At 34.7% G+C, this 24,833-nt stretch overlaps 4 protein-coding genes, 1 long non-coding RNA gene and 1 other non-coding gene across 11 annotated transcripts; 2 read left to right on the top strand and 4 right to left on the bottom strand.

The window, feature by feature from the left end:
- Positions 1-4,674: 4,674 nt before the first annotated feature.
- Positions 4,675-6,309, top strand: LOC147405375 (NAC domain-containing protein 83-like). The gene is made up of 3 exons (XM_086433134.1): positions 4,675-5,030; positions 5,147-5,424; positions 5,913-6,309. The coding sequence occupies exons 1-3, from the start codon at positions 4,850-4,852 to the stop codon at positions 6,180-6,182; spliced, it is 729 nt and encodes a 242-aa protein (XP_086289260.1). The 5' UTR covers positions 4,675-4,849; the 3' UTR covers positions 6,183-6,309.
- Positions 6,310-10,329: 4,020 nt separating this feature from the next.
- LOC147405374 (uncharacterized) lies at positions 10,330-15,476 on the bottom strand. The gene is made up of 2 exons (XM_086433135.1): positions 15,029-15,476; positions 10,330-10,616 (listed from the first exon to the last, which is right to left on the bottom strand). The coding sequence occupies exons 1-2, from the start codon at positions 15,170-15,172 to the stop codon at positions 10,512-10,514; spliced, it is 249 nt and encodes an 82-aa protein (XP_086289261.1). The 5' UTR covers positions 15,173-15,476; the 3' UTR covers positions 10,330-10,511.
- On the top strand, positions 15,398-15,500 carry LOC147405373 (U6 spliceosomal RNA). The gene has a single exon (XR_015177151.1). It is a non-coding gene; the product is annotated as a U6 spliceosomal RNA (small nuclear RNA).
- A 2,279-nt stretch (positions 15,501-17,779) lies between these two features.
- Positions 17,780-20,571, bottom strand: LOC147405372 (cysteine-rich receptor-like protein kinase 2). Of its 5 annotated transcripts, none has more exons than XM_086433132.1 (5): positions 20,173-20,571; positions 19,831-20,051; positions 19,198-19,248; positions 18,718-18,868; positions 17,783-18,235 (listed from the first exon to the last, which is right to left on the bottom strand). In XM_086433132.1, the coding sequence occupies exons 2-5, from the start codon at positions 19,905-19,907 to the stop codon at positions 18,134-18,136; spliced, it is 381 nt and encodes a 126-aa protein (XP_086289258.1). In that variant the 5' UTR covers positions 19,908-20,051; positions 20,173-20,571; the 3' UTR covers positions 17,783-18,133. The 5 variants fall into 5 exon arrangements, 4 of the variants coding, with proteins under 4 accessions (XP_086289256.1, XP_086289258.1, XP_086289257.1 ...); XM_086433131.1 differs by having other exon boundaries at positions 20,192-20,571; XR_015175909.1 differs by lacking the exon at positions 19,198-19,248 and having other exon boundaries at positions 17,780-18,235; positions 19,689-20,051; positions 20,192-20,571.
- A 10-nt stretch (positions 20,572-20,581) lies between these two features.
- Positions 20,582-21,501, bottom strand: LOC147405371 (uncharacterized). The gene is made up of 3 exons (XR_015175910.1): positions 21,433-21,501; positions 21,195-21,293; positions 20,582-21,111 (listed from the first exon to the last, which is right to left on the bottom strand). It is a non-coding gene; the product is annotated as an uncharacterized LOC147405371 (long non-coding RNA).
- Positions 21,502-21,568: 67 nt separating this feature from the next.
- LOC147405370 (uncharacterized) lies at positions 21,569-24,547 on the bottom strand. Of its 2 annotated transcripts, XM_086433129.1 has the most exons (9): positions 24,306-24,435; positions 23,494-24,225; positions 23,310-23,366; positions 23,053-23,222; positions 22,671-22,967; positions 22,513-22,602; positions 22,357-22,431; positions 21,980-22,267; positions 21,569-21,880 (listed from the first exon to the last, which is right to left on the bottom strand). In XM_086433129.1, the coding sequence occupies exons 2-9, from the start codon at positions 23,510-23,512 to the stop codon at positions 21,602-21,604; spliced, it is 1,275 nt and encodes a 424-aa protein (XP_086289255.1). In that variant the 5' UTR covers positions 23,513-24,225; positions 24,306-24,435; the 3' UTR covers positions 21,569-21,601. The 2 variants fall into 2 exon arrangements, with proteins under 2 accessions (XP_086289255.1, XP_086289254.1); XM_086433128.1 differs by lacking the exon at positions 23,494-24,225 and having other exon boundaries at positions 24,306-24,547.
- Positions 24,548-24,833: the final 286 nt, after the last annotated feature.

Raw genomic sequence — 24,833 nt, 5'->3', positions numbered from 1 at the left:
GATTTTATTCCGAATAGAATTGCCTTAGTTAAAGAAAATCGTCCATAAATCTTGTTGAAATTTGTCATAACCAATGATCTCAATAATTTTGTATGTCGTATTAAATTTTTATCATATTGAACTTGTATCAGATATCTTTGGGTTGTAGCAAAAAAACAATTCCACTAGTGACTTATGGAAGTTAAGGGTTCTAAAAGAATGATTAAAAGCTCAAAAATAAAGATAATTTAGAGACCAAATCCTTAGGATAAGGCTTTGATGATGATAATAAGGAAGTTTGGAAAGTATTTCAAAATGAAAAGAGAAGTATTTTTTATATTATTGAAGGAATGAGATAATTTTGGTTTCATATATTCCTAGGGTTGTTTATATAATTTTTCAAGTTTCTTAATAGATGGTGATGCAGGGTTAGTTCTTAAGCATAAATCCCATTATTCTAGGGAGATTAAATGTTCTTTATTGAGAACTAGAAGAATTCACACCTAAGTGACAAATATAAATGTGAATCAAAATTTAATAGAACATTTGAAAATTTAATCACTTATAAGTTTTTTAATCCTCGTCAATCCAACGTAGTTTTATATGTAACTAGTCGTTGAATAGGAAGCTGATACAGAATCGTAGGTGTCCTTGATACTACTTGATTTATCGATAAATTTTAGCAATAAATTTATTGAAATTTGTGATGAGGTTTACCTCCAACAAAATGCAAGATTAGGTTAAACTCCCTATCAAGACTCAACATCACCTCTCATTGATGAATTAACAATAAAATTTTGATTTAATAATTTAAATTTTTGAACCGTATTTTAAATAAAGTTACGATTTCATTGTCAATTTGCCTACAAAAAGGGAGTTGCGTCTTAGAAATGGGGATAAATTTAATCTCATACTTTGCATGGGATAAACTTAATATTTCCAATTTCGTTGGGAGTATACTAAAATACCTAATTATCAATTATGTAAAATTATTGAGGTAAGATTGGATAATTGATGAATTGTTAAGATGTTAATTCACATTTGGATCCAAATATTTTATTTTACTTTTTTAGGAAGAAACATTCATTTTCCAATGAATGTGGATTTCACTTGTAATAGCAACTTCAATGCACATGGGCTTTGGTTTTGTATCGTCTCTCAACTGTAATTTTACACAATCAAAGTCATCCAAAATCACTCCAACACACTCGGATTGGGGTTCGCTACTTCAAAATATTTTGGAGAAAGAGAAAGTCAGAGAGACAAAAGAAGAGAGTGAGTTTCTCTCACTAATTGTTGGAGACGAAAAACAATGTAATATTTTACTATAGCTGAGTTTGTGGAGAGTCATTTTGACTCCTACAATTGAAGTGAAGACTCTTTAAATAGGCAAAATTACTCTCCACAATAAAATACCTACGTGGTAATATTATTGCCACTTATCCTAAATCATTCCTTCAATCCATCCATTTATAGAAAAGTAGGTGCCATAATTTTTACTCCCAAATTACCCCTTATTAAGAATCTTACAATACACATTCACCAAAAAAAATTTATCAATAAATATAAAGATACATCAACGGGAAAATTACTGCAAAGTCAATACTTTTAAAAAATGTGGAGTAAAAGGTCTTTTTCAAGAAATTGTGAAGCTTTTGAGATACTTTTAAATATTATTCATCTTGATCATCAATTAAAACTCGATGTCTAAAGTCTTTTTTGTACTTGTGTGCTATCTAACACTTTGCTCCTTCTATCCCGATTCGACCCTTTGAAAGCTTTTCAATTAAGAATATTACTATTGGGTAATATCTTTTGTGTCCCAATGAAGTATGTGTCACAATCTTAGAACTTGTAGATTTGACCTTTCACAAATCATCAACGTCCAAGAGCTTGAAGATGATTGATTTTGAAAATAAAAGTCAGAGTGTTTACTTCATTTCCCATTAGTACATAAGACAAGATCTAGAACAAGAGCCATGTTAGTTATGTAAATTACCAAAGAATTGCACATGTCTATATTTTCATTGAGAAAATTTCTTGTTCTTACTTAAAGAAAAGAGTTGTTATAATGGGACTCACCAAGAGGCATACTCAGTTGACTCCCTGACGTAGACAAGTTCGAGATCTATAGATCTATATGCCTTAAGATACACGACTCCCTTGAGATACACTTTTTTTTATTATGGGAAAGTGCAATCATGTATCTCGAGACGTACAAATCTGTAATTTTGAACTTGTCACGTCAGAGAGTCGATTGAGTATGCCACCTCGCAAGTCATATTATCACGACTCTCAAAGAAAAATACAGATCTTCATGTCATTTTCTCACAAATATATCATGCCACGTTTTCCAGCATGTCTATTATAACATCGATGGTCGGTATTTTGGTAATTAAGACCCAAAAAGGCACCGTCCTCTTAACCACCATTGAAATTTGTAAAATGTCGGGCAATTATAAACATTCATAAAAATTCATTTAAAATCGTGATTTGCTCCAGCTGTGACGTCGACATGATTTCACACATCAGAGGCTGCAGTCCTTTTTGGTGTATGTACTTAAAAATACGAAAATACCCTTTCCACCGACCAATAATTTATTTACAATAGTGCAGGAAGGAATTTACTTAAAAGGAAAGTATTGTAAGGGTAAAATAGTAATTAACAATAATCTGAACCAGATAAAACGAGATCGTTTTTCCCATCGGGATACGAGACATCTAACGTGATTGATGCACATCTAACAAATCAAATTTGGCCCATGCTATTTACTCCCACTGTTTGTGTTCAGTGCACCCACTTACCTATACATATCTCACCGCGAAAACGAGTTTTAAGTGGGTACACTGAGGGTAAATAGCGGGTGCAAAAATTTAACCATTTTGTAGATGTCCAGTTTGATGTCTTAAACGTATTCTAAAGTTAAAAAAGAGGCCTTCTATTTGTACCCACCATTTAAGGTGCATTCATGTGAAATATATCGATGAATTAGCACACATCTTGAGGCGTTCCTAAGTAAAAGTTCGTGTGGTAATAAAAACTCTCTTAAAAATGGTGAAAAGACCAAATTGACCCTACAAAAATTTCCACACCCACTCACAAAATGAATAACCTTTTTGATCGATAGGAACCTATTGGAAATTTTCATTGTCTCTATTGATCATATTGAATCCATTTAAAAGAATTTGAAAGGATCTTGTTGAATCTAAATCTTTCTGAACTCTTTCGATTGAAACCTAATGATTATATGTTATGGTATTCGATATTGGACTATAACCTCTAGATCAAGAGTTAAGGTTTCTAGGATCATGTATGGCCTATGTTATAAGATAGGGATTTATTTTTTGTATCACGAAATCCTCATTAAAGCTCTCCTTAAAACCTTATGAAAATAATAAGAAGAAAAATGATAAAGCGTGAGACAAAGCATGGAGAAGGAGAGAGAGAGAGAGAGATAGAACATGAGAGAAAAAAAAAATATAAAGAAGAAGATCAATGAGATTTGGTACGACAATGGGGGGCGCAAAGAGTACCCAAAAAAATTGATTGGGATTGGAGTGGTGAATGTATTGAGACTACATGATTTTTAGGAAGGTCAAAAAACTAAATGGGCAGTATAGAGTATAATCAGTGGGTGCCCCCAAGTTAGAATTTAATTGTCGAGTCTCATTTACGGTAAATAATTGGTCGGGATGTCAATTTTACCCTATTCCGACCCTATAGAGACAGGTTTTCACAATTTTAAACAGTTTCAGAATGATTTTGATATTAAAATGAAAAATCGATTAAGATTCACAGTAGAGACGATTTTGATGTACCCAACCCCTTTAACCCACCAATATATTGGGATCCAATGTTTTATCGAACATTTTGTTTAAATTTTGACATATGTTGGATTTCGTTAAATCCAATGGTGGATTTTAATGATTCGAGTTCTTTTAAAACAATAATTCTTACATTTACAATGAAACCCCTCAATTAAAAACTTTTCTTTATTTACAAAGAACTCTTCTCTCTAACATAAAAGGATCTCTTCAACACATAATACCCTCTCACTTTCATATCTCTCCTCTCTCGATTGACTCTCTTTCTATCTCATTTTTTGCAAACCCTATCTCGCATCTTCGAATACAACAACAATTGGGGTTCAAGCCAATCATCTTGCTGCAAACCCTAATAGACGATCAATGCTCTCTCTCTTTGGATCTAACCCACGACACATCACCTTCATGTCAATGCGTGCTCTCTCTCTCTAGACTTGTTTGTAAAATCCAATTATTTATTTTTAATTTAATCTTCCCTTATGTTTTTGTCTAAGACCTTTATTTACTCAACTAAACATCACTATGTAACTCATTGACCAACATCACACTTTGAACAACACTAGAATTTTTTTGTTTGAAACTTCTTAATGATGTGTCTTAGAGATTGATTTTCGACCTTGATGGTTATAAATTTTGTTCTCAATCTCATAGCTTGAGATAACCCTATCAATCCTTCAAAATTCAAAACATGTTTATTTACAAAGAAAAATGTCAAGTTTGACTGTGTTTAAAACACACCGTTGCTCCAGCGAAAGGATGGGGTGGGACAGATTTATAAACAAAACTATTAAAAATGGGAATGAGTCAAAAAAATCAGACTCGAGTTGAATTCAGGAAGAATAATGGTAATTAGGGTGGAACCCGGCTTAAGCTAAACCCGGCCCGTTGCCATACCTAAATTAATTCGGCCTCTTCGCCTCCAAGTCTCCACCACAACTACCATAAATAAACCCCATCTTCTCATCCCCAAACCCCACGTCTCTTTCTGGATATAAAAACTGAAGTTGGGTATTGTGAAGTAGCGATTTTCGAAAGCTGTTTGAAAATGGAGAAGCTCGATTTAGTTCCAAATGGAGAGATTAGATTGCCTCCTGGGTTTCGATTCCTTCCAACAGACGAAGAACTTGTGGTTCACTACTTGAAACGCAAAGTTCTTGCTTGCCCATTGCCTGCTTCCATCATTCCTGAAGTTAATGTTTGTGATCAAGATCCTTGGAATTTTCCAGGTTAGTGGGAATCTCTAAGAATATTTCTTATAGTTCAAGAACCTAATTTTTTTATTTATTTATTTTTCTCTCTGAATTCTGAAACTTCGAAATAATTTGGGGGTTTTCTTGGTTAGGTGATTTAAAGAAAGAAAGGTACTTTTTCAGTACTAGAGAAGCCAAGTACACGAAGGGGAACCGACCCAAAAGAATGACAAGTTCTGGTTATTGGAAGGCTGTAGGGAGAGAGAAGCGAATTGTGGATTCTAGAAGTAATCAAGTAGTTGGGATGAAGAAAACCCTAGTTTTCTACATTGGGAAGCCTTCGAATGGGCCTCGAACTGAGTGGATCATGCATGAATATAGCCTTGTTGACTGTAATTCTACACAAAGAAAGAACCCTACCCAAACCCCAGTGAGTTTTACTGTTTTATTTAGTTTCTTTTAATTAAAGATTGAAACTTGCAGAAAAAGAAAGAAATCCATTTCTTATTCAGTTTTATTTATTTATTTTAAAGATTGAAACTTGCAGAAAAAGAAAGAAACCCATTTCTTGTTTTGAAATTTTACTGGAAGATTTTTATTAACTATCTTTTTTGTTTTCTTTTTTCAAATTTACTCTTAATCATGTTCCTTTTTAAAAAAATTAATTTAATTAAAAATTTTATTTTTGCAGAATTTTATGATGTGAAATCCGTTTTTTTTTTCTTTTTCTTTTTGGAAATATAAATGAAGATTTTTTAGTAACAATTTTTTTTTTCCAGATTTGCTCATAATCATGTTGTTTTTCGTTTTTATTTATTAACAAACTTGCAAAAAATAAAAATAAAAAATAGAAAGAAACCCATTTCTTGCTTTTGCAATTTTAATGGAAGATGTTTTTATTTTTAATTTTTTTTGCAGAATTTTTTTATGCAAATGGGAGATTGGGTTCTCTGCCGCATATTTCTGAAGAACAGAAGAGCTGAAAATGATGGAGAAATTGTCGAACCATGCGACGAGAACAGAGTCCAGAACAATGGGTTGGTTAGGCCTAGTTCCGTTGATTTCTTGATGTTAGATACGAATGTAAAACGTCCATCTTCTTCAACTTCAAGTGAGATCTCTGAAGTTTCCTCTGTTGGATCTGATCATGAAGAGAAGGATGGTTGTATTTCTTCATCTTCTTGTTGAAGAGAGCATGTAATTTCTACACTTGAGCCAATATCACCAGCTCTGATCAATCTTGTATCTTGTCCAAGAATTTTACAAGAAAATCAAAAGAGGGTCAAAGTTAGGTTTGATAGATGTTTTTTTTTTATAATAAAAATCTAATCTTTGCATTTGTGAATTTCAACATATTTCTTATAATCCTCAAAAGTTAATCATAGTGAGATTGAGAGGAAACACTTATATTGTTTATTAGAATCTTGAGCTTTTCTTATCAAAGGAAAAATAATTTTATAAAAACTGCAACAAAGAACAAGAGACAGAGAGAAAGATAAAGCAAGTGAGGGAAAGAGAAGGTATATATTTATGAGAACTTTGTCAACAAAGAGAGCTCATTTGGACAACAGAGTTGAGAACTTGATGTTGGCAAGAATATGTGCACATGAAGTTTGCCGGTTTGGTACCTATTTTTCTCTCAGTGTCTCAAAAAGTGTAACTCAACACAAAAATTATGCCTAAATCGATATTTTAAGGGTTTTTTATTTTTTATTTTTATTCATTTATTATATACAAATTTTATCGGATGAAGATGACGATAACAACTAAGCCTTATTCCAAAGATTTGGGTTGGCAAAATGAATTTGTTCCATCATGCCCCGTTCTGTCCAAAGTCAAGTCTTCTATTATAAACGGAGGTAATATTCTTTATCATTGTATTCATTCAAACTCTTTTACGTCTACCATTTTTTCCTTACAACTCTAGGAGTATAATCTGCCTCCGTTAAATACGCCTAAATCATCTGAGTCTTTATTTTTTCACTTATTGGAGTTGCTATTACATATTTTTTTAGAGAGTCAGTGATAATATGAAGCCCCCCTCTGACACACGCCCCCCTACACCCTCATAACAGAATCGTAGATCATTTGCCTGAGATACACAAGAAAAAAATTTATGATTGTATGTATCCTGAGGTAACACAAAGTACGATTCTGTGATGGGAGTGTGTGTGTCAGAGGGGGGCGTCAAAAATCATTACACTTTCCTAAATGTGTTAATTTCTAATTTTATCTTTCATAGTTTTTTCACACATCAATCTCAACATTCTCACCTTTGCTACACTCAATTTATTAAAATGAAGCTTCTTGATAAGTAATTATCAACATATCAGAATGAGAGGGAGAAGTAAGCATTTGTATGGAAAATAAGAAAACTATTATTCCAATTTTAAAAAGTATATTGTATTGCTATATAGTGAAATGTTTTGTTTATTTTGGATCAAATGGTTACAATCATTTGGCCGGGTTTATTTCTTACCTGGAAGATCTCATCGACCCAATTGTAGGCCACATTTACAGCATAGGGAGTGAGGGTTCTTCCCTTTCATCATAAACCATTCTTTTCTAATTGAACTTAAAGTTGAACAAACAGATAAGCAGAGAGATCCTCTTATTATTACTCAATTACTTAGCAAATTTGCTTTGAATTGATTAGGCCTGAAAGGCTACTAAAATATTGTTTCGATAAATAATTATGGTGATTTCATCCTACATTATGGAGGGAACAAGGAAATATTTCTATAACATTCTTACTTTTCTCATCATAGAAATGTTTATATCATAATAACTTTTTCACACATACATTAAAGAGGGCATTCTATGGGTGAGGTCCCACCAAGAAAATCTCCTAATGAGATAAAAATCAACTAAATCAAGTGTTCATAATTTATAAAAGATTCTCATCAATAGGGATCCCTCAAATGGTGGTCACAATCCCTCAAGAGTGGTGCCACATGTATGGAAAATACATGGACGACGATTTATTCCCATAGATTGATCATCATCATTCATAAATGTTGAAAAATGAAATGTTTCCATGGTCGAGACCCATAGTGGTCCTCGAAATTTATAACAAACAAATCGTGTAGAATCTCTAATGATTTGGACCTTGGGCTGATACCCCCCACAGGCCCACATTGGATATAGACTCATTTTCCCTGAAAAATAGATAACTATTACAATAGAGGGAAAAAAATATTGCCGACCAAAGTTGCTTCCAATAGTGGTTTAGAACCATCTATAAGGCTGTTGGAGTTCTTCACGTCACCCTTTACTTGTCTATCTTTCCCTTTCATGTTAAAAAGAGAAAAAAAAGACCAAAGTGAGAGAGAGAGAGAGAGAGAGAGAGAGAGAGATTGATTGCTGACTTAGGGCTCTCTTTTGTCAATCACGTGGGTTGGCCCTTGGCCGTCGTGGTAGACCATAACTTTATTGGACTTTTGTATCTTAACCTAATCAAGTCAATCACATAAAGAAAAGAGTCCTAAGTGAGAAAAAGATGAAGGGCATTTTGGTCAATTCAAATGCTGATGGGCAATTTGGTCACTATCCAAGAAAGAATACTTATCAAATAGAGAATGAGTGTTGTTTACCAGTTCCAAACCCAACTACTCTTAAATACTCTATTTGGAAATTATTATTATTATTTTTTAAATGAGTAAACTCTAAAGGGATTGCTTAAGTAACTATGTAACAAGGACATCTCCAATCTTCTTTTTTTAAGCAATTAGGTTTTATAAGGGTGTATTAGGTGGTGAGGGTGCATTCTATATTTCTTCTATCTATAAAAATGGTGCCTTTTTTCTACATCTTATGTTGTCTAAGTGCTACCAATGCAAGAATATGTATTTTAATATTGTAAGATAGGTGCATAAATCCCCTATTTTATTGATAAAAGATGCAGGCGTGCGAAATAGATTCCAAAATAATAAAATATAGATGAAAATTTACTATTGTAGTTATGTTTATTTCAAGTTACGAAAAGCAGACATAAACTCATTTTCAATAACGAAATACTGAAGCAAGTGCCAACTAGCTTAACCTTTGAGAGGTTGGATTAGTGGTAAAACAATGACAAGGGTTTGCTTCCTCTGGTCGTGTATTCAAAATTGGGTGACCTCTAATTTACTTTATTGCATATTGGAAAACTTCTGTGAGGGCGGGACATGCAACTGTAGGGATTAGTCCATATTCCAAAAGGGGTGTGGGATATCCTACGTTACAAAAAAAAAACACGAGTGCCAGCTAGCTTATTTGGTAAAGTTTTTGGGTGATGATACCATAGACTTGGGTTGGATTCCCTCCAACACCAAATTACTTATTTTTTTAAAAACAGCCATACCAAACTAAAATATAACAAAAGATTTGGTTTTGGATATGGTGGAATGGAGGAACGGGATTCATTTAGCCAACCCCGGATCTTTGGGATAAGGCTTTGTTATTGTTGTTTTTGTTCTTTTATCTCATCAATTAGGAACAAACTTCTATGAGCCTAGCTTTTAGTTTAATTTTCTTGTGATAATCAGCCCGTCTACATGTCTTAAGTTTCATATTGGGACTTGTGGAGTCATCTACACCTCTTCTGAGGTTTTCATGTTGTTTTCAGTTTCTAACATGTTTTGTGGTTCTGATATTCAGTAATATCCTTCCATGACTGAATTTGGAAGAAGCAGAGATACCCTCTATAAAAACCTAAACAATCAAATCTTAAGATGCCTATAGAACATGGTGCCTCAACTATTTCTAGAATAGCTGACCTAATCAAGATGAGTGTGTCTGACAAAGGTTGCTAAATGCTAAAATTCCTTCAATAAAAACCTAAACAATCAAATCTTAAGATGCCTAAATTTCTCCCACTTCTCACCATTGATTTCCAACTTCTCGTCAAATCTTGGATCAGGTTTCACAAAATCCGATCTCTTTCAACACCAAATTAATGAATCTAAAGGGGAACCCATTGTCGGGCACCCTTCCATTTCCCTACCAAATTCACCAACTTAATGCAGAGTTTGGAATTTGGCTCCAAATCCTTCCGCATTAAGACGTTTTGAAAGTCGTATCTTTTGTCTAGATGGTGTGCTGGTGTTGGAAGTAAGACAGATGCAACCCAAACAAAAAGCAGTAAGGAAACCCCAAAAATGGGTAAATCATGTAGCAACCACACATCCATAAAGAAAATGAAAATGTGAAGAAAGCTACCAATCAGATCAAACGAGATATAAAAACAAAGAACCACATGTTTTAGACCTACAACATATAAAAAAATTAATTTTTATAAAGGGTTTCCAAGGTGATATAACATGAGCATAAGACCATGTCCGAAGCAAAAAAAAAAAAACAGGAAATCTCAATTAGATTATGGAATAATACTGTATGAAAGAAGAACACCGCATTCAGTTATGAATTTACACTACCATTGCTTATAAGTCGAGGAAAAAAGATTTCCACGTCATGAAGCTTGGAATCACCTTCAAGTGTTCCTACAAAGCTCATCTAATGTTCTATTCATTTAGTTTGCTATGCTTGGGAGTTGTTGCTGTCTTTCTCTTTCATTCCAGCGGTACCAATTGCTGAAGATTTCGAAGGAGGTGGTTCAGCACAAGCCTTCAAGACTGCCTCATTCTGCAAGAAAGACGGTGTACTCCAAATCTTAGGATTCTGATAAAAAGTAAATATGAATTCTTTAAGCTAAAATAGTAATAGCTGTTAATCTAATTTGAATCTAAATTTGTTCTAAGATATGCATGTAAAACTAATTCTCCAAAAAGCAGAAAAGTCAAAATGTTATGTACACGATTCCCTGCATTAACCAGCTCGATCTTGAATTTATACCTCCATATGAACCCCACAACACCCAGCTACTGCTAACCTTGGCACTAAAACAATATAGTGATAGGTTTTAAGAGTACTGGAGTCCACAGGGAGATTCAATAAATTATTGAGCAAAACAGGAAAAAAATATATAATTGAAATGGAAAGTAGTTGGAAAAAACAAAACCAATGTGTAACTCTTGTACATGCACAATATTACTTAGACAAGCATACCTCTATCAATAAATTATTGGGCAAAACAGGAAAAAGAAATATAAAATTGAAATGGAAAGTAGTCTAAAAAAAAAAAACAAAAAAACAAAACAATCTGTAACTCTTGTACATGCACAATATTACTTAGACAAGCACACCCATCTATCAGAAAGGGTGGAACCAGAATTTTGTCCACGTGGGGGCAACTAAGACCATTACAAAATTTAGAAATTTTTGTGGGGGCAATAGCGGCAGAATTTTTTTTCTGCTGCTGTTATCAGTCACAGTAGCATATAAATCCTTACAGGCTTCAGAAATTATTGTGGGGGCAAGTGCCCCCATTGCCCCCACTGTAAATCCACCCATCTATCAGTTTTATATATCAGCATGCATCAGTTTCAGACACGAGTTTAGAGCACTTGACACATTGACCCTAAATATGTTTCAAAAATATGCTTCATGTAACTATAGAAACAATACATCAAGTAACATAAGAGATTATGGGAAGGTAAAGCAACACATTTTCATAGAAAAATGATATACATTAATCATGTAGAAACAATTACTAATTTCATGCCAGAGAAAAACGAGTGCTTTTTGTAACTCAAGATTTCTTTAATAGAAGCATTGGAGACATGGGTGTTCATTCACTGGGTAAAATTTCAGAAAATGAAGAGAGCAGTTACCACACACTCTAAGTTGGTACTTAATTTTGTGAGATGTGGAACATGTGTGGCAAATCAGAAATCCATGCCATAGCAGCAAAGCAAAGGACATAGGTGAAACATTTATCAAACAAACCAGTTCATTAGATAGAATCTGTAAGGCTTTATGATAATTAAAATGAAAAAGATAACCTACTCAACATTTGTGTTTAGGAAGGTAAAATCATGACAAAAAAAGTAGTTAGTCACAATCAACTAACTACATCTTTCCTTGATTTCTTGCATTCATTTCTTCTCAACAAGAGCGAACAGGACAGGTGGTAATGAACGAGGGCTAAGGATTTGAGATTCTTTGTTAGATCCTTTCATAGGTCACTCATTCTTTCGAACGAGCGATCATCCTTGATGTCCCTCATTTAGTCTAAATCAGTTCCCTCGAAAATCTGCTTCTTTTTCTGGTTGGTATCCCTTGGGAGGATTCTTACGATGGATAACTTGATTGTTCGGGATTGGATCACTCCAAATTGTTGCCCACTTTGTCTTAGGGATGGGGAATCTATTGATCATATTTTTATTCATTGTTCTTACTCTTATAATATTTGGTCTTTTTTCCTTGATCTTTTTCGAATTAATTGGGTCTTTCCTCGTAACTTCTCCTCGTTGTTAGCAAAGTAGGACTCTAATGTCTTTTCCTCCAAAAAAAGATTCCTTTGCATGATGCTTCCAGCGGCTATTGCTTGGGGGGTTTGGACCGAGAGAAATAACAGGGTTTTCAATAGTAAGAGTAGAAGTTTTCACGGCAGTTTCTTGGAGATTTTGGGCTTGTTGTACCTTTGTCAAAACAAAACATAGACTTTGGTGGGATCACTTTTGAAGACTTCGTTTTTAGATGGAACTCTTTTTGTGATCATTGATTTTTTTCTTTTCCTTGTTCTGTTACCTTGAAGAGGCCATCTCGGCCTCCTTGTATTTTGTTTCCCTTTTATTAAAATATATTACACTTATCAAAAAAAAAAAAAAAAAACAATAAACTAACTAGACAAAGATAAGGTACAAATCAACAAATATTCGGTACATTGTGAGAAGGGAATCCATAAAAACTGCCTATAAAACCGCAGGAAAAGTAGGCAATCCAAGCTGGTACCCACACCATAGAGCATGGATTTCAAACTAGGGAACTAAGAGGGATGCCCACAAACTTCAACAAAGATTGGGCACTGATTAATTTGGGGGTCCAACTCAAAACCAATTGGCAATGAGTGGAGAGGCACGGGATCTTATAAGGAGAGAGACAAGGCAATGAGTGTCCGATGTGGGACTAAACTCAACACGCCCCCGGATGCGTAGGCCGGACTTGGCCAAAGCACGTGGAGATATGAACCAGATGACGTGGAGGAGAGAAAAGTCCACTTTGATACCATGATAAATTTGGGGGGTCCAACTCAAAACCAATTGGCAATTAGTGGAGAGACCTAGGAGACAAGGCAACGAGTGTCCGATGTGGGACTAAACTCAATAGGCACAAATCAACAATCCAGCCTAGTGTGCATGAGCAAATCATAAATTTTGAAGTGAAATTTAAGATCTGTCAAAGAATACCCCCTTAAATTAGAATATGGTGGTTGAAGGAAGATTCACACATTCCCTAACTAACATGCAATAATGTTGGGCCAGTTACAACAGAAAAACCACTGTCTTGTTCTAGAACTGAATTTCTGCACATACATACACATTGAAAACAGAGATGAACCCATTGGAGACACTGCAAAGCACCATAAGATAAATAGAATGAGAAAGATGATCACAAGTTACCTAGACACGTGACACGGGTGCCACGTGTCAAAGTATCTTCAAGTGTTCTGCATGCCAACTTTTAAAATTTTGAATATGACACACAGCCATACCAAAAAAATATTAGAATTAGATAATAAAAATCGGATGAATGCAATCCAAAAACTAATCTAGACATCATGCTTACATGAGCACCAAAAAATCCCTTAAAAATAGAGAAAGCATAATGCAAGACGACAAAAAGAATAAGACATGCAAATTGTTAGATATGCTAGACACGAAGCATGTACTATTTAAATAAAAATATAGGGAAGGTTAGAGCGCTGATTGGAAAAACCCACTTGTGAAAAAGATGAAAAGTTCAACTATGTATGTCAACACCAAACTTGCACATACAAATAGCTAAGGGCCCAGGCATTTTTATTTATAAGTTGCAGCACACTACACTATAATTTATATATTTGTTCCTAAAAGGCACTTCATTTAATAAAATGTCGGAAAAAGTCACACTTTGATGTTTTATCCTAGATGTCAAGAAGTGTTGTGCCATATTCAGGAGTGTCCAAGTGCCAACAAGTGTCGGCACAACAAAAATTCAAAAAGCATGAGAACGAAGGTAACACTGACAAGCACCCCTCTTAGCAGGGGCGGATCTAGTAAGGAGCCTGTGGAGCAATTGCTCCCACAGAAATTTGAGATAATGCTATATTTTCAACTAACTACATCCTCATTTGCCCCCACTCCCTCACCTCCCTCCCTATTTGCCCCCACCTCCTCACCCCCTATTTTCAGTTTTTGAAGATGACATTGCCTCTTGCCTGGGCCTTCTCTCATAGAATAATTGGAAAAGATCAAAATATCCTTTTCTTCAACTTCCAACCAAAATTTTCTAAATTTCACCCCAAAACCATTCACCTTCAAACTCTTCAACTGTACCATTAACTATAGTTTGCCCCCACTACAATAAAATCCTACCTCCGCTCCTACCTCTGAGAGTCAACTTCCCAAATGAATCCGAATACACACATTGTTTAACATTCCATTGTATATCAACAATTCACTTAATAAATAAATAAATAAATAAAATCCCTTTTTAATTACACTTTCTACTCCTGAATTATGGGTAGCTTACAATTTTATTCAACAAATGAGTTAGACCTAAAATCACAACTAGTCTTCCAAGGAAACTTGTATTGCTATGTTCGAGAATTGCTCATTATGTTCTCCAATGTCATTTTGATCAAAGAGTTTTATTAACAAACAAAAATAAGATCGTAATCTTCCAATAGAGAGGAAGATTTTGTTGGCTCAGATTAAGGGTATGTTTGCAGCGCCAAAATTTCACACAAAGGCCATTTTTTGTTTATAGCTTAAAAAAAAAAAAACAAAAAAGGATCTTCTATCTTCTACGGTGAGCAAATGGGCTATAAGATTCGAGAGACAGGCATAGTCTTAAAGCTCTGTTGCATCTATATTTAATGAGAGTGAATGTTAGAAGAACTAAGCTGGAAAGATAAACCCTAATGTTAGTTTATGAGAGAGAGAAGGAGAGACCTGCCAAACCCTGAGAAGTCTCTTCTTCGCGTTAGCTTTTCTGGTAGTTGTAAGCTTAATTCTCTTCCAAACCAGACCTCCTGAGTCGTGCTTCTTCACTATCTCCATCACTCTTGTTCCCCAGAACGCACCCCAACCCATCATCTCTCTCAATAAGTCTCAAGTCACTCTGAACTCTGAAGCCAATATATGCAAATATTATAAAAGGAAATTTATACTAGAAAATGCGGTCTATGGGTATCGAACCCACGAGTCCACGACCTTACACATGGGCTCTATAATCGGTAATAGAGCAGTAAAGATAGTCCCACATCGGTCACATTTAAGGATTTCTCTCACTTTATAATTGCAGAATCACAACAAGAGAGTGTCTCTTCGGAGACATCCGATAAAATTGGAACGATACAGAGAAGATTAGCATGGCCCCTGCGCAAGGATGACACGCACAAATCGAGAAATGGTCCAAATTTTTTTCTTTTTCGTTTTCTTCTTCTTTGAAAATCATATTTGGTGCTATGGACTTACTGTCGAGTAACGCACAATTGATGTTCGACAAAAGGCCTAAGTCAGCAACTATTTGTTTTGTTTAGTCTCTTTGATGCATAATTTTATTTTTTTGTTCTCCCCTCTTTGTAAAATAGATTTGTATCGTTCAAAGGGTTTGCAAAATGCTTGAAGGTGATTGTGTCAGCTATTCAACATTAGGTCCAATTACTGGACTCCAAGATGTGCAGATTCGAGATTAAACCCTTTGTACATTTTTATAATGAGTCGTGTTGGAGTGACCTCAGCGGGGACACCTTAATGTGGTGGTGTGCACACGTCCGTTGATGCATTTTACTCATATCTCAGAGAAATGCATCTATGGGCATACGCACGCACCAATGCACCACGTCAAGATGTCCCTTGTGTGTCTCTCACTAAGGTCACTCCAGCATTAATCTTTTATAATTTTTCTTAAAATTATTAAATTGAATCACTTATTTTTGTTTTTTGGTGTTCAAGTAGAACTCTTACTTGATATTGGGTGTTAATGGAAGGTGGTCTGATAGTTGTAACTGTTATTCAAAAATCAAGATAGTTGTTGAACTGTTGTTAGGTTTACACATTGGAACTCTACAATCTACATATTTGAAGGAAGAAATAATGTGGGTTCGCTTAACAACTCGATGTCTATTTCACAAAACAAAAATGATTAAGAGAATGAAGGAAATTCTTTGTGGATATCTCTTCATTTGGTTTGAGATCATCCAAATATTTGACACCATTGAGTTGAGGTGGACATGCTTGGTCTTGACTGATTCAAATCACATATCCAGCAAAGATGACATCTTTGCTTTACTTTGTCGTAACTCTTTTCAAAATTGTTGGCTTTAGTAAGATTAGAAGTTAAATTTGGTGAATTCTTGTCTTATGAATATAAAACCAAACATTTTGCTAGACATTTTTGAATATATGGGTTAGAAGTTTTGGAATAGTAGGAGGGTAGGTCTAATGTTTGAAACCCAACGAAGTTATGAATTCTTTGGGGCCACACTTGAGGGTTCAGTTGACCCTCGACTCAACCATTAGCACGTAGGACTTTCTGAGGGGTGGTAGTGTCAACCGAAGGGTGATGATACCCACGATAAGCAAATATATATATATATGGGGGGCGTTCAATGGCCAACTTTTTAACAAACTTTTTGGCAAAACATTTTTCAAAACATGAGTTAGAAGTTTTGGAATGGGCTGATTTTTGGTGAGAATGATCTCTACGATGAGGAGATCATCATCACCAAAAATCAGCACATTCCAAAACTTCTAACCCCATCAAAAACAGTTTACAAAAAATGGACGGTCCACAATTTTTCAGCTTGTAAACATGGGTTAGAAGTTTTGGAATGGGCTGATTTTTGGTGAGGATGATCTCCTCACCGTAGAAATCATCCTCACCAAAAATCAGCCCATTCCAAAACCTCTAACCCATGTTTTGAAAAATGTTTTGCCAAAAAGTTTGCTAAAAAGTTTGCCCTTGAACGCTACCCTATATATATATGGATTAGGATCCGTATACATATAAAGCTACAACGTGTTTTGTCTTATATTGGAAAAAATGTTTGGAATGGGCTGATTTTTTGTGAGGATGATCTCTATGGTGAGGAATTCATCCTTGCAGAAAATCAGCCAATTATGAAACTTCTAGCCCCATGTTCACAAGTTGAAAAATTTTAGACCATCCAATTTTTGTAAATCAGTTTTGATAGGGTTAAAAGTTTTGGAATGGGATGATTTTTTGCAAGGATGATCCCCTCACCATAGAGGTTATCCTCACAAAAAATCAGCCTATTCCAAATCTTTTTAACCATATAAGACAAAAACGTTGTAGCTTTATGTGTCTACGGAACCCCACCCTACACTACGTCATAATGCGTCAAAACCGACTGTCCAAGACAATCGTTTTTGAAAAAAACGACTGCCCTTGCAGTCGGAAAAAAAGTCGTTTAAAAAGGAGTGGTTTTTGAAAAACGACTGCCCTTGACAGTCGGCAAAAAACGACTGTCTTTGACAGTCGGCAAAAGCGACGGTACAAACGACTGTCTTTGACAGTCGGTAAAAACGACGGAAATAACGACTGTCTTTGACAGTCGGCTAAAACGACGGTTTTAACCGTTGTTTTTTTTTTCTGCAATACGAATTTTTTTTTTTTTTTTTTTTAATTAAAAAATTATTCAATATCTAAAAAAGTGCAAATTGAGGCTGCATCATCATTTCTATTATTCATTTCAATGTAATAATTTTTTTATTAAAAAGAATGTGAGATCCAATAGAAGACCCTACAATGTCACAACAAATTAGGGGGATACAACAATGACTTCCCCTCGATTGTAATAGTTTGGGTATCACTTAATGAAAATGGTTCCATGATAGGTTGAGTTCAGATTCCTATGGAAGAAATTAGGGAGATAATGCTCTCTGCACTTGTTATCTAATCTCTATGCAACTGCACCCATTATTTCTTCTCAAGCTCCTCTTCATCATCTTCTTCAACCTTTCAACGTCTCCCCAATCGCCATTATCCGCATATAAGTTCGACAACAACAAGCAGCTCCCTGCACTCTCAAGTCATGTAAATATCACTAGTGCCATCACGTACTCATAGCCCCTCGCTTTGACAGAACTCCACAACCCTATGGTCTTCATCACCGGCCTGCATGCTTGCGATATCTGTTCACCAGACACCCATAATTGAATTTAAGATAAAGTGATGAATCTCAATATCATATATATATGACAAATCGTATTTGCCAAATAGTTGGCACACCAACTATTTTTATAACATGCCAAACAAACAATTAGAGACAAAAGGGATGAAAACAAAGAGGAAGAACAGAGCAGTGGCAACATTTAGAGCTCGAAAACCCAAACTGAAGAGCCTCTTGAGAGAAGTAAATGACAAGGTGGAGCAGTCATTAAAACAATATAATAGTTATCTGCACCTCAGATGACATATTTATTTCCATTGTTGGGTGTGTTATAAGTAAGAATCAGGATCAGGTAAGGTGTTCCGTTCTAGAAACGGTGTCCACATGGCATATAATAAAAAAAGTCGATTGAGATGGTTTGGTTATGTATAACAAATACAAGTGTGAGAACTTTGGTGCAGGGCATTGTAAATGATGTCAATGAAATATAAGTGTAGAATTTACATCTGTTAAGAGACTGTCCAAGTAATTAGAGGTTTTGTTCCTGTTGTTCTGTCTCCCGGCTACAATCTCTATCAAAAGTACCCCAAAGCTGTACACATCTGCCTTTTCTGTTAGCTGACCGTGGGCTAGATATTCGAGAGCCATATATCCACTGTAAATTAAATAAATAAAAAACCATAGTCATCATAAACATAGTCCATTATATACACACATCAGACCTAAACACCTTCATGTAGATAGATTAGTTGTGGGCAGTTCTTGTCCAGGGGCATAAATATGTTATACGTGCATGTGTGCACATAGAACAAATGTTTGTGGAGAAAGAAATTTATCATCCCCCCAGGAGGTTGCATAGTTGCATGATGCTTTCTATGGAAGATGAATCACAAGGATGTTAAAGTTAGGAGTAGTTATAGAGATCAAATCATTCTAACAAACGAAAATTCACTTTACAACTATTCTAAAGGTATACATACTTACAGTGTTCCTGCAATTACAGTGCTTATGTGGCTTTTATCATCTTGGAAAGACCTTGCCAACCCAAACGTGTTATTTGTTTCTTGTTCATGTGTCATTTTTATTATCTCACATAATTGGTTAATTGTCTCCACAAACAATAACAACATTCCCATTGTGATAGTAAATATTCTCATAGCAATGAAATATTTGACGTCAAGCTAGCATTAGAAAGTGTTTATGTGCTGGCTGTTAAAACTATGCTGACTTCCCTAATACTCAATCTTGATGCCAATTTCTAACAATGAAAGACTAACAATGGACTAATATAATGTAGTGAAGCAAATTCTACGAACTAAAAATGGTACCATGGATTGAATTATGTTTCCAATATTTTTTTTCTAATCAAGCAAAGTGATAGTTTTGTGATTAATATAATATAAGATAAGAATGTGCGGTTGGAACATCTATTAATTCAGAATATAACAATACATAATAAGCTTCAATTTATATACCTTGATTTTTCAATTTATTGTCAGACAGATTTGACAACGCTTGGGCTTGAGAACCTCCAGTCGATATAAGTTGACATTTCGCAAAATAACTTGGATGAGTCAAATAGAAATAAATCCAATTTAAAAAAAAAACAAAAATTACCAGTCCCATTCACTATCAATTTGCTTGAAATCGACACCTTGTTGGATAATTCGACGATTTCGATTAAGGAATAACATGTTGCAGTAAGAACACCATGAAACATAAACAGTAACTCTAAGAAGACAGATGATGAGAAGATGTAGGCACCAATCATCCTTTTGGGCATCCTCATAAACCCATGAGTAGAGAACTTTTGCAATGAGAGGTCCATACAACAAATACTGCTCCACAAAAGGAAAAAAATTAAAATTAAAAAATAAAGAAAATGATCCATGAAGCAAGACAGAAAAATAGATGGATGGATTATAGTTTGTATAGATGGATGGAGGGATAGTGCCATACGGACTATGGGAGTATGGACCTTTGGTGAGACATGAACTAGTTGAACCGTAGATATTTAGGGATACCCCTCGTTATTTAGGTGATATTTGAGATGTCATTGTGCTGTAATCTATGATACACCTCTATGGGCACTAAGTACTCCATAGCACTATCAGATCATCGCTCGTCTTTAATCGAAGAATCCACAGAGTTGGAACTTCCAAGTCTCAACTACTTCCATACTGAGGACAAAAATGTAAATAAAGTACTGTAATTTTCCTTACATGCTGAGGATAAAATTGTCAATAAAGTAAAGTAATTTTCAAAAGAGACAAAGGTGGCAAGCATTCGAGATTGTTCTATAAAAGAAGAGATTAGACAAATTCAGATTTGTAGGAAATTTCTTTTTGAAGAGTGACACATTAAGAAGAAAAAAAAATAAGGAAAATGGATAAGAAAGAGAACCCATTAGCATGTTTTTTCATAATTACCTTCCTAGAGTTTTGTGGTGCAAAATGAGCCCCAATCCAACACCATCCACTCCTGCTCAAGTCAATTGACAATTAGAACCCAATAATGAAATCTCCTACTTACCCACACACACACATTTAATTAAATTAAATGTAAAGGAAGAACAAATAGAAAAATAGAATCCATCTCTTGTCAATGAAAAACTACACCTGATGAGACAAATTGGTGAAATACATTGAAATCACAAGACCTATTGAATGCACTTGGCCTCCCTGATTGAATGCACTATACAATGTTTACCTCGGCTAAGAAGCTGAACTCAATATATTTCTTCCAATTTCTTCACTCTGGTTACTATGCCTTTACTTACTTCAGCATTGCCATAATAGAACACGTTGTCCCATAAGACCGATTCTTCCTTCCTAAACCTCTTCAGTTTCAAGTTTCTCTGGAGTTACCTTTCAAACACAATTCCTCATTTTAAGCCCACTGTCATCCATTCACTAAAAAGTAAGTTTCATAAAGCAAGAATAGCAAATTCAGAATTTATTGAATTGGAACAAAACAAATACCTTTGAAAGCGGGGAAAGGGAGAAGTGATCGTTTCAAACAAATACCTCCAACAGTCATCCGAACTTGGGACCATCCTTTTCCCTCCTCCTTTATCCGGGCTTGGGACCGGCAATGTAAAACATATAATTTTACATTGGCGGAGTTAAAAAGGGGTTAATTAACAACAACAAAAATAGTTATAAAAGAAATCATAAAACATACGTAGGTAAAAAGTCTATGTAGTGAGATTAAATGTACCAAAAACTAAATGTATCGAGATGATATTGGATTTACACCTAACTCTTGACCTGATATTGGATCTTTCTGCATCTGCATTTACATCATCACAACATTTAAGTATAGCTTCTTAATAAGGAATAATGCAACTGTATATATGAAATTAAATTACCTTTTTTCCATTTCTTCATCAATAAAATTGTGTCCTGAATTTGGGCCATTCAGTGACATCTCCGATCGTCAAATCTTCAAAAGTTCCTTCCCCACTTTGTAGTTCCACGCTCCCAACAAGGATATCGTCAATAATGATATTGTAGCAATCTGGATCAGTAGCAGACACACATGACACTCTCCCTATGGCAATAGGATCACACGGCTTTCGTATACGGAGCAGCTTACAACGGCCCCTAGCTGTTTGCGCAGTTGATCGATCTGATTGTGCCTCCTGCTGTGTTGAATCGTGTCTCGCCTAGAAAATTGCAAAACAATAGATGCAACATAAATATTTTATAAATTCAAACATTTAATATGAATGAAATCTACTATTTAATTAAATTAAAATTTATACTTGAGAAGAACTTCCAATATTAAAGGAAGGTTGCATCAGTGTTCCAGTTTGAGCATAAAAAAGTAATTTCTCTTCTAATAATTTGCGTGCTCTAGACTCCTCAAGTAATCGTTCTGTCAACTCCTCAAACTTGGCATTAAACTTATCCTCCAAATTAGCCTCGAATGTTTGATGTGATGCTTGTTGATCTTTTAAGGCTTTCTTTAATGGAGCTGTATAATGGATGGAGGTTTTAGAAACACCGAGACCCATACCTCGTACAAGACCTCGACTATCACGACCATAAATCTATGCAAAAAATAATAATAATAAATAAGTAATGTTAATACTTTCAAGAAACATTATGTAGATTAATTAAGAGTTTAAATAATGCATACTGTTGCAACTGGATCATGGTCCAAATCCCTATGTACACTAGAGGGATCAGTATCAATCATCCTGTCAATCGCTTCCTACAAATTAAATGAATATTTAATTTAATAATTTCTTGGTACAATTAATATCAAATAAATAAATTAATTAATTATTCTTACAAGTTGTTGTTTATCAAGCCCATCCTTCTTACTATGAGTCGCAAGAAAGACATCGGTCCTTGTGACCTCCCCAGTAGGATTTTTTTTTCTCTGTAAGATAGTAAATACATTAGAAACAATTAATGTCTACTAATTTCGTATTTATAATATAAACTTACCAACTCTTCGGCAATCCTTGCTTGTCCTTTTCGGCCTGAAGTGTGTGTAGTCTTTTGTGCTTTCCTAGCTTTCTTTCCATTATGCCTCAATGTTTGCACGTCGGGTCTCGAACACTCATCAACGAATATTTCCCAATCTTCTTTCTTCACGTATGGAGGTATATGAACTTTTCTTTCTGCATCCGTATTATATTTATCATATACCTCACAACGAAGGTTACTTTTCCAATCTTTCCATAAGAGATTGGCCTTTTTAAGGACCCATTCTCTATTCTCATCTGAAACAGTATATATATTCTGCAAGGAAGACAAATTATTTTAAATTAACAGTTAAAATATACAAAACAAATAAATAATAGAACAAATAGACAAAAAAACTCACTTTTATAACTTCCCATATTTGATTTTTAAGATCATTGGGCACATTGCTCCACTTGATATAAATCGGCGATACATAAGTCTTCACAGCACGTCCTATGGATGTACACAATTTGTTTGAATTCTCCCCAATAGGTTGCCCATCTATACTAAATCTCACAGGAATACCTGCACCTGTTACAAATAGTCGATAATTTACAAAATTAGACATCTAATAAGAAATACAAAATATGTTAATATCATAAATCAATAATAACATACTCTGAGAAGTAAACCCATAAGAAGTGGATGCAGATGATCTATCGCTTGACATAGTACCTGTCAAACAAATACAACAATTATAACAAACTATATACACTTATAATTAAGATTAACATGCCTATAAAATTAATTTTTTAGAATTAAAAATAAAGAAAATGTCTAACCAGGAAACAAAATGTCTTACAAGCATTATCAATCATCATTTTCCATGTTATCGTCTTCTATGATATCATCTCGTAATGTTGTAGTTAAAACATCTTCATTCATTCTTTTTTCAAATACAAAGGGATCTTCATAAGAGTCCACGTCTCGATTCAATCTCTTCGGAACTTCCAAGACAACATGCCAATCATCCATAGGTCTACTATGATCTTTGCAATAGAATATTTGAGTTGCTTGAGAAGCAAGAATAAATGGCTCATCAGTTTCTCTTGTATTTTTCATCAATCTTGTCAAATTAACATAAATCAAATTTGTTTCTGGATCAACTGTATATCCATTTGCATCTTCTATGCGCACCCAGTCACAATAAAATACTGTAACTCTAAAGTCATGATAATCGAGATCTAGAATCTGTTTCACAATGCCATAGTAAGTGACTTCTTCATTCACCATATTAGTATCCCTGACACTTGACCTAAAACTAGTTATAGCTTTCATAGAAACCCCACTGTTTTGTGTTGTTTTATTCATTTCTGAATCTGCTGTACAAAAAATATATCCATTTACTGAATATGCACTATATGAAATAGCTTCAAACTTCGGCCCATCAACAAGTCTTTTTAAGGGACAACTTGGTTCATTTTGTAATTGTTGTCTAAGCCAAGGAATGTAATCCATTGATTTTTCTTGTCGTAAATTTCCTCTCCGAATTTGACTGTCGAATGTGTGGCTCTGAATATAAGTAGCATATTTCCTATACACGAAAGTAACGTGAATGTGTTATATAATCTTTAACATAATGCTCAAGTGTATAGGAAAATCAAATTTACATACCTTTCCCACTCAGCATTTTCAGGTGACTGGCGGAGTACCCATTTACGTGCTTGTTGGTATTGAACATTTTCAAGAATGCAAACCTTCCCTTTTTTATCAATAGGATATGGTCCTTCACTACCAGCATCCATTACTATCATTGAGCATCTTTTTCTATCATTGGGCATATAATTCATGGCGTACATCATTGCCTCGTCCATGAGAAAACATTCAGTAATAGATCCCTCTGGATATGTATGATTTAGTACATATATCAAGGTGGTTTCCATGCTATCACCTATGAGTAGTTTTATTACTACATTCCTTTTACTATTTGTTCTCAAAATTTTTTTTTTTTAAGCTTATTAATACTTAAAAAAGGCTCTAAAGGGATGAGAGGAAGGCTAAAATTGACATGGATCAAGGTGGTGTGGAAAAATTTGAAGACACATTGTAATGGAAGATATGGTCTTTGATAGAATGTCGTGGCAGAACAGGATTCGTTTTAGTCAACCATAAATCTTTGGGTTTCTGCTTAGCAATTAGGCT

The sequence above is a fragment of the Akebia trifoliata genome, chromosome 3, assembly GCF_017979445.1.
Source record: "Akebia trifoliata isolate Shusen 1 chromosome 3, ASM1797944v1, whole genome shotgun sequence".
Lineage (NCBI taxonomy): Eukaryota > Viridiplantae > Streptophyta > Magnoliopsida > Ranunculales > Lardizabalaceae > Akebia > Akebia trifoliata.
Note: the sequence above shows the minus strand (reverse complement) of the source record. Positions and strands in the feature narration are given on the sequence as shown.

Excerpts from the sequence above, each read along its gene's own strand:
- LOC147405375 (XM_086433134.1), top strand. The coding sequence starts at position 4,850 with ATGGAGAAGCTCGATTTAGTTCCAAATGGAGAGATTAGATTGCCTCCT. Across the intron at positions 5,031-5,146 it reads AGATCCTTGGAATTTTCCAG|GTGATTTAAAGAAAGAAAGG; the intron begins GTTAGTGGGAAT and ends TTTCTTGGTTAG. Across the intron at positions 5,425-5,912 it reads AGAACCCTACCCAAACCCCA|AATTTTTTTATGCAAATGGG; the intron begins GTGAGTTTTACT and ends TTTTTTTTGCAG.
- LOC147405374 (XM_086433135.1), bottom strand. The coding sequence starts at position 15,172 with ATGATGGGTTGGGGTGCGTTCTGGGGAACAAGAGTGATGGAGATAGTG. Across the intron at positions 10,617-15,028 it reads GACTTCTCAGGGTTTGGCAG|AATGAGGCAGTCTTGAAGGC; the intron begins GTCTCTCCTTCT and ends TCTTTCTTGCAG.
- LOC147405372 (XM_086433130.1), bottom strand. The coding sequence starts at position 19,370 with ATGAGAATATTTACTATCACAATGGGAATGTTGTTATTGTTTGTGGAG. Across the intron at positions 18,869-19,197 it reads ACTGTAATTGCAGGAACACT|TGGATATATGGCTCTCGAAT; the intron begins GTAAGTATGTAT and ends TTTAATTTACAG. Across the intron at positions 18,236-18,717 it reads TGGACAGTCTCTTAACAGAT|ATATCGCAAGCATGCAGGCC; the intron begins GTAAATTCTACA and ends TCTGGTGAACAG.
- LOC147405370 (XM_086433128.1), bottom strand. The coding sequence starts at position 24,432 with ATGCTGGTAGTGAAGGACCATATCCTATTGATAAAAAAGGGAAGGTTT. Across the intron at positions 23,223-23,309 it reads TTATGGGTTTACTTCTCAGA|GTGCAGGTATTCCTGTGAGA; the intron begins GTATGTTATTAT and ends TATTTGTAACAG. Across the intron at positions 22,968-23,052 it reads AAATATGGGAAGTTATAAAA|AATATATATACTGTTTCAGA; the intron begins GTGAGTTTTTTT and ends TCTTCCTTGCAG.